Raw genomic sequence first — 8,927 nt, 5'->3', positions numbered from 1 at the left:
GATACTTTATACAAGAGGGAAGAATGAGTAACAGGAAGCATAAAATTCAATGGTTATGTTCTTCACTTAGACTTAACAGCAGTTTGACTTGCTTAATTCATTGATCAAACTGGACTCTGATCATGAAATTATAATAGAGACAAGTACATAAGGGAATATAATACATATCTGAACATCAGATGTTCAGAATTTGATAATAAATTTCTCATTTTTATGCCTTTCTGACAGAAAAAGTGTAGTACTGCCAATGCGATTTACACTAATTAAATGGCATTATTCTGCATAAATGTCCAATTTCTCTTTCTGTAGCAAAAATATTCTCTTTCTGTATGTTCGTAGTTTGAAACCTACTACTTATTAACTTATCTTGTTTTCCAGATTTTCTTTCTTTAAAGGCTCTTTGAAAAACAGCATCTAGATGGATAGAAAAAACAGCTCAATGATATCTGAGTTTGTTTTGTTAGGGCTCACCAGCAGTTGGAAACTTGAAATTTTCTTTTTTTGCATATTTTTGGTGGCCTATGCAGCAATCATGGCAGGGAATCTACTCATTGTTATCACTGTAACCTTTGACTCCCAGCTCCATTCAATACCAATGTACTTCCTCCTGGGAAATCTCTCCTTTCTTGATATGTCTCTTTCTACAATAACAACCCCTAAGATGGTGACAGATTTCCTCAGGGAGACTAAAACTATCTCCTTGTGGGGTTGTATGACTCAGATGTTCTTCCTCCACTTCCTAGGGGGAAGTGAGATGACTCTTCTCATAGTCATGGCTGTTGACAGGTACATTGCAATATGCAAACCTCTTCACTACACAGCCATCATGAACCACAGGGTGTTGGTGGGATCTGTGCTGCTGTCCTGGGCTGTTGGTTTTGTGCATACAATGAGCCAGATGGTCTTCACTGTCACCTTGCCATTCTGTGGCCCCAATGTAGTGGATGACATATTTTGTGACCTTCCCCTAGTATTGAAGCTTGCCTGCACTGAGACCTATGTTCTGGAGTTGCTGGTTATTGCTGACAGCGGTCTGTTGTCTTTCATCTGCTTCATACTCTTGCTCATTTCCTACACTATCATTCTGGTTACTGTGCGCAGTCGCTCCTCAGCAGGACTCTCCAAGGCTCTGTCTACACTGTCTGCTCACATCACGGTGGTGACGCTGTTCTTTGGGCCCTGCATTTTCATTTACATTTGGCCATTTAGTAGCTTCTCAGTGGACAAATTTCTTTCTGTATTTTATTCAGTTATCACTCCCTTACTAAATCCCGTTATTTACACTCTGCGGAATCAGGAGATGAAATCAGCCATGAGCAGATTGAGGACAAGACATGTGAGCTCCAGACAGACCTCATAGAGAAGAGTGAAGATGAAGACTTTTAGTGAAAAATCCTGTAAATTACATTTGAAATTAGGTTGCCAGTTCTTTGTTTTGTTTTGTAGATTTTTTTAATAATTATATTGTACACTGAAATTTTCAAGTATATTTTCTTATTGCATTTGTATAACATTCATGTTGCAACAAAGTTCTATTCACAGAAATTCAATTGTACTTTTTAATGTGATAGAATGTTACAGAAATTGTTCTTTATATTTAGAAATCCAGAAATTTCTTAAAGTATCCTTTTTAAATAAAAAGAAACAATAGTTAAAAAAAAAACAGGTGCTCATGGCTCATCCCTGTAATCCTACATATTCGTGAGGCTTTAACCTGAGGATCACAGTTTGAAGCCAGCCTGGGCAGGACAGTCCATTAAACTCTTATCTCCAATTAACCACCAGAAAACTGGAAGTGGTGCTATAGCTCAAGTGGTAGAGCACTACCCTTGAGCAAGAGAGTTCAGGATCAGCATCTACACCCCAAGTTCAAGCCCATGACTGGCCAAAACAAAAGAAAGGGAGAGAGGGAGAAAGGGAAAGAAAGAGAGAAAGAGAAAAATAGAAAATGAGATTGATGTGTGTGTGTGTGTGTGTGTTTACTTTTAACTATGAGTCTAACTTTGGATTTTAAAGTAGTTCCTTTATGGGAAAAATAGTAGGAATGGACAAAGAAAGAAAGGCTTGACAGGAGTGTATGGATATTGTAGAAGATATAAATACATATACACATATACATATATATGCATAAATATATATGTATCTATATAATACCAAATTGAATCTAGTCAAAACTTAATTTTAATGAGGAAGAAAGGGAATTGAGTAACAAATTTGATCAAAAAACATAATATCCAAATTGTAAGTATCACAGTAAAGCACATTTTTGCAATTAAAGATTTTTAGAAAGTTAAAAATGTTTTAACGTGTTAATTATTCTAAACTCAAATATGGACAATTACAATTACATGTTGACCATGATAATGTGGAAAGATTATTATTGAGCTGGGACAATGATCATATTCATGAGTGATTGATATGCATGAGAATTGCATAGAAAGTAGCTTCTGTGGATTTCTGAATTCAAATCACAACAAAACAGAAAATATGTAAGCTAGTTAAGTTACATTGAGGAAAGCTTAAGTTGTACTAAATATTCATTTAGATGTGTGGTCCTTGGACATCATGACTAGGTGGCCCTTGCAGATTTCTAGCCACCATTATTGTTTCCCGCCTCTAAGGCAGTGTGCCTGCCACACTAAGTAAAGCTAAAGGAAATTTAAAGGTATGTTTCTAGTCATCTGTTCATGTAAAACTTTAAGTTCTTCTTTCAAATATCACATTGAGGCTCATGGAAAATAGTTTTCTAGTATTACTAGATATATTTGCATTCATTATTTATGAACTATGTTGATTAGACAGTTAAATATGAAAACTAGCATAGCACTTCAATAACTTGCAAGAGTTTCCCACATTTGTTTCAGTTTATCTTTCACTATAAAAGTCCATTGTTAGAGACTTGAGAAAAATCTGCCCTGCCCTCCAAGTACAACTATTTACATTTCAGAACGTATTACCAACTACATAGGTCATATTCTTTTTTTTTTGATGATATAAATATGCTAGATTTTTTATTTTTATTTTTAAAATTTATATATATATTTTTATTGCAAAAATAGTGTGCAGAGGGGTTACAGTTACATGAGTAAGGTAATGAGTACATTTCCTATCAAGCATTGTTACCTCTTCCTTTGTTTTTCCCCTACCATCCCTTCCCTCCCCAACCCCCTGACATTGTAAAATTCGTTTTCAACATAGTGTCCTGTACATCTCGGCGTCACAATGGATCAACCTGCATCCCCATTTAAGCATTCCGCTATATCCCTTCCGCTCCCCAAATTACAAAAAAAAAAAAATGTATATACACAATACAGAACACAGGAATCAAATACAGTGAAAACAAGTGTTAAGCCGGGCGCTGGTGGATCACGCCTGTAATCCTAGCTACTCAGGAGGCTGAAATCTGAGGATCGCGGTTCAAAGCCAGCCCAGGCAGGAAAGACCGTGAGACTCCTGTCTCCAATAAACTAGAAAACCGGAAGTGGCGTTGTAGCTCAAGTGGCAGAGTGCTCGCCTTGAGCTGAAGAGCTGAGGGACAGTGCCCGGCCCAGAGTTCAAGCCCCACGACCGCCAAAAAAAACCCCAAAAAACAAGTGTTATACTATGGGGGAAGAACAAAAAAATAAACAAAAGAATCATTAGTGCATTATAAATACATTAAAAAACAATAGCAAGAAAGTAAAAACCACTTGTGTCTATGTCTTGGGGTATATTTTGCTTAACATCATCTTATATGGTCATATATGTACATAGCCTTTGACCTTCTCTACTTGTCCTAAACATGTACTAGTCATTGCAAACAAGGGAAACCATGGGACCTATGTTTCTTTGGGCCTGACTTAGTTCAGTTAATATAACTTTTTCCAAGTCTTTCCATTTCCTAACAAATGATGCAGTGTCATTCTTTCTGATGGAGGCATAGAATTCCATTATATGTGTGTGTGTGTGTGTGTGTGTGTGTGTGTGTGTGTGTGTACATATATACATCTACTAAGGGCATCTGGATTGGTTCCATATCTTCATTATGATGAATAATGCTGCAATAAACATAGTTGTGCTGGTGGCTTTGGTATGGCCTTGTTTGTGATCCTTTGGGTAAATGCCCAAAAGTGGGATTGCTGGGTCATAGGGGAGCTCTATATGGAATCTTTTGAGGAACCTCCATACTAACTTTCCAAAGTGGGTGAACAAGTTTGCACTCCCACCATCAATGTAGTAGGATTCTCTTTGGTCACATCCCCTTCCAGCATCTGTTGTTACTAGATTTCTTGATTATAGCCATTCTTACCGGGGTGAGGTAGAATCTCAATGTGGTTTTGATTTGCATTTCTTCATGATTAGAGAAGTTGAGCATTTCTTCATGTATCTGTTGGATAGTTGTTCCCTATAATATTTGTTGTTACTATATATTGTGAAATGTATTATTTTTCATAGTTTTAAATCTTATTGTAAATATACTTTTTATACCTGCTTTATCCTAAATTTATTATTCAGTTTTATGTTTTAAAATTTTATCTTTGTATATTTGTAGAGTTTTATTTTATTTAGTTTAATCCTATTCAGAGTTCCATTTTATGGATATGCCATAATCCATTTAGGTCTCATCTTCAAAGATACAATCATTTTCAATATCATATACTCATACTTTTTTGAAACAGATGTGAATTTTTAACATATATTTAAAATAGAAATAATGTAAAATATCAAGTGATTACAAATATTTTTAACAAGACATACCTTTGAAAAAAGAGAGAAAGTTGGGACTGGGAAGGTGGCTCAGTGGCAGAGTGCTTGCCTTGCATGCATGAGGCCCTGGGTTCGATTCCTCAGCACCGCATAAACAAAAAGAAAAAAGCCGGAAGTGGCGCTGTGGCTCAAGTGGTAGAGCACTAGCCTTGAGCTGAAGAGCTGAGAGACAGCTCCCAGGTCCCCAAGCCCCCCCCAATAAAAAGAGAGAGGAAATTATACAATGGACAAGACAATCTTTTCAAAAATTGGTGATGGAAAAACTGAACTGGTTTTCTATATGAAGAAGACAAAGTAGGTCATAATCTCCTAGGTTCTACAAAATTCAAGTCAATATCACAAATTTTAAACTGCATAGTTTTAGAGGTAAAAAAACATAGGAAACTCTTTGAAAGTTATTGACATTTATATCTACTTATTATATAAAAGTTTAACTGAGTAAAAATAAGAGCAAGAAGTAAAAATAAGACTGCATCAAATTAGAACTATTCAGTAGCTATTCAGTAGAGAAAGAATTTTTGTGTAAAACACACAAAGCTCAAAAATAGATCTCAAATTAAAAGCTATTGCAATTCATAAATGTGTAAATGAGTTGAAAGGTTTCAGAAAATACAAATCGTGAATACGTGAAGAAATTGCCAACATATTACAGACATTAATGTAAATTAAATAAATATTAAAAGTAAGGTTCCATTAAGTCTCAATCAGAATGGCAAGCATTAAGAAAATAAGTTATAACACATGCTGAACAGTATATAGTAAAAGACATCATAAAATAAATAATAGTAGAAATGTAAGCTAGGGCAACCAGTAAAGATAAGTTACCCAATTTGATATTTAGCACATATTGGTCAGTATCTCTTGCAGTTAGTATACAGTGGTATACTTAAGTCACTTCATCTAAACTGACTGTTTAGACAGCCTTGACAAGAATTAATGAACTGTATTTATCTCATGTTTTTATTTTTTGTGGTCTTATATCACACTGTTCAGAACATAATCACTCTTGAAAATAAAACTTGAGTCTGATTATATAAAGCTATAGCTCAAGATTCCAAATAAATATTACATTTCCTCTTATATGTGGAATCTAGAGAGATAAATATATGATACAAACATAAAAAGACTATTTGAGGATGGTTAATAGGAAGAAAGAGGAAGGAGACAAAGTTGAGAACACATATGATCAAAGTATAATATATCTATGTATACAAATGAAGCCAATTAAAATTGTAATCAGAAAGCTGAACATGCCCAATAAATAAGTGGGCGAAAGACTTAAAGAGAAGCTTCTCTGAAGAAGAAAGAAGGATGGCCAATAGACACATGAAGAAATGTTCAACATCCCTAGCCATAAAAGAAATGCAAATCAAAACAACATTGAGATATCACCTCACTCCAGTTAGAACAGCAAAAATCAAGAACTCTAACAACAACAGATGCTGGAGGGGATGTGGACAGAAAGGAACCTTACTTCATTGTTGGTGGGAATGTAAACTTGTTCAACCACTTTGGAAAGCAGTATGGAGGTTCCTCAAAAGACTTCACATAGATCTCCCCTATGATCCAGCAATCCCACTTTTGGGCATTTACCCAAATGTTTACAAACAAGACCACACTAAAGCTACCAGCACAACTATGTTTATTGCAGCATTATTTACCATAGCTAAGATATGGAACCAACCCAGATGCCCCTCAGTAGATGAATGGATCAAGAAAATGTGGTATATATACACAAGGGAATTCTATGCCTCCATCAGAAAGAATGACATTTCCCCATTTGTTAGGAAATGGAAAGGTTTGGAAAAAATTATATTAAGTGAAGTAAGCCAGGCCCAAAGAAGCATAGGTCCCATGGTTTCCCTTATTTGCAATATCTAGTATAGGTATGAGTCAAGCGGAAAAGGTCAGATAATGTGATGTTAGGAAAATGAACCCTTAAATATGTATTTTAATGTTTTCGTTTCTTTCATGCATGTGTTTCTAACGCATTTATAAGATTATTTCTTTGTTGCTTTGTATGTCCCTCCCCCACAGTGTAACCACCGCTTTCACTATATTTGATGTCAGTATAACATGTGGAGGAGATGGGGACAAACAAGTCGTTTAAGGATTCAGGTGGACCTGTTGCAACAATGAGAAGTACAAAATGTCATGTCAAAACCAGCTTTACAATGTCGGTGTGGGGGGGGAGGGGGGTATAATTGGGTGGGGGGAGGGGGAGGCGGGGAAGGGAGGTGAAGGGTAAACAAAGGAGGAGGCTGCAATGCTTGGTAAGAAATGTATGCATTATCCTGCCCATGTAATTGTAGCCCCTCTGTACAGTATGTTCTCAAATAAAATAAAATAAAATTAAAAAAAAAAAGAATAACAACAACAACAACAAAAAAAGAAAGCTGAACATGACATAAGAAAGAGTAATAAAGTGGGTAAACACCAATGGTATATTCTATGTATGCATAAAGACAGCACAACAAAAACATAGTGTACAGGGGCTGGGAAGGTGGCTCAGTGGTAGAGTGCTTGCCTTGCATGCACAAGGCCCTGGGTTCGATTCCTCAGCACCACATGAGCAGAAAAAACCGAAGTGGCAATGTGGCTCAAGTGGTAGAGCACTAGCCTTGAGCTGAAGAGATGAGGGACAGTGCCCAGGCCCAGAGTTCAGGCCTCACACTGTCAAAAAAAAAAAAAAAAAAAAAACATAGTGTACAACTAATACATACCAGTTAAAGAAAATGATAAAAGATTATAGAAAATATGATCTTAGTAGTTATTGGTAGATAAATAATTTTTAAACACTCATTTAATATTGTACTTATGTATATGAGGTTTTTCTTTTCTCCATGTTCTAATTTTGAAAATATAATTCTATAATTAGTATCATTCTAAAAAATCACATTCCCAAGAGATACTCAATTTATTTCCAAGATTTTTATTTTTTTCAGTCACAGTTTCAGAAGGTGAATGTTTGTAAAGTCCAAAGATAGTGTCCCTACCCAACATGGATATCATCTTGTGTACATATCAAAAGGCAAAACTGAAAGAAAATCTGGTCTAAGGAATTTTGCAGATAAGTCATCTCACCCTTTAGGAGGTAATTCTTGAATATTTTCATGTCTGTTTTAAGAATGTCCACTAGGTATGGGGTTGAGATATTTAGATATTTAGATATTTTCAGAAGAAACAATGGGTTTTTTTTTACAGATTTAATTTATTCCCTCTTTTTTAATTTTTTAATCATTTTTTTCTGGATTGGTTCCATATCTTAGCTATGGTAAATAATGCTGCAATAAACATAGTTGTGCTGGTACCTTTAGGATGGTCATGTTTGTGATCATTTGGGTAAATGTCCAAAAGTGGGATTACTGGGTCATAGGGGAGCTCTATGTGGAGTCTTTGGAGGAACCTCCCTACTGCTCACCAAAGTGGTTGAACAAGTTTACACTCCAATCAACAATGCAGTAAGGTTCCCTTCTGTCCACATCCCCTCCAGCATCTGTTGTTATTAGAGTTCTTGATTATAACCATTTTAATTGGGTGAGGTGGTATCTCAATGTTGTTTTGATTTACATTTCTTTTATGGCTAGGAAGATTGAGCATTTCTTCATGTGTCTATTGGCCATCCTTCTTTTCTCTTCAAAGAAGTTTCTCTTTAAGACTTTAGCCCATTTATTTATCGGGCAGTTGTTTCTTTGAAGATTTGATGTTGGGGGATTTAATTTTTTGAGTTCCAGGTATATTTTAGATATGAGACCCTTGTCCATTGTATGACCAGTGAAGATCTTCTCCCAATCCTTGGGCTTTCTGTTGATCTTGTTAGCTATATCCTTTGCCATGCAGAAGCTCTGCAATTTCATGCAATCCCATTTGTCAAACCTTTCTTTGATTTGTTGTGTTTCTGAGTCTCCTTTAAGAAAATTTTGGCCTGTGCCAAGGAGACCTAGGGTTTCTCCTGTTCCATCTTGTAATGTCTTCAGGGTGTCTGCTTTGACTTAGAGGTCTTTGATCCATTTGGAGTTGATTCTGGTGCAGGGTGATATATAAGGATCTAGCTTTAGTTTTCTACAAGTAGTTAACCAATTTTGCCAGCACCATTTACTGAAAAAGCTGTCTTTCTTCCATTCTATTTTTTTAGCTCCCTTATCGAAGATTAGATGGTTATAGCTCTGTGGTTTCATTTC

General features: G+C 35.8%; 1 protein-coding gene across 1 annotated transcript; it reads left to right on the top strand.

Moving 5' to 3' along the window:
• The first annotated feature begins 418 nt into the window (after window positions 1–418).
• Window positions 419–1,360, top strand: LOC138806746 (olfactory receptor 4L1-like). The gene has a single exon (XM_069992093.1). The coding sequence runs from the start codon at window positions 419–421 to the stop codon at window positions 1,358–1,360; it is 942 nt and encodes a 313-aa protein (XP_069848194.1).
• The last annotated feature ends 7,567 nt before the right edge of the window (window positions 1,361–8,927 follow it).

This window comes from Dipodomys merriami, unplaced genomic scaffold (assembly GCF_024711535.1).
Source record: "Dipodomys merriami isolate MVZ:Mamm:240054 unplaced genomic scaffold, mDipMer1.0.p SCAF_407, whole genome shotgun sequence".
In the NCBI taxonomy this organism is placed as follows: Eukaryota; Metazoa; Chordata; class Mammalia; order Rodentia; family Heteromyidae; genus Dipodomys; species Dipodomys merriami.
The sequence above is the reverse complement of the archived record's forward strand: the minus strand, read 5'-3'. Positions and strand labels throughout refer to the sequence as shown.

Coding starts and splice junctions, on each gene's coding strand:
- LOC138806746 (XM_069992093.1), top strand. CDS start 419: ATGGATAGAAAAAACAGCTCAATGATATCTGAGTTTGTTTTGTTAGGG.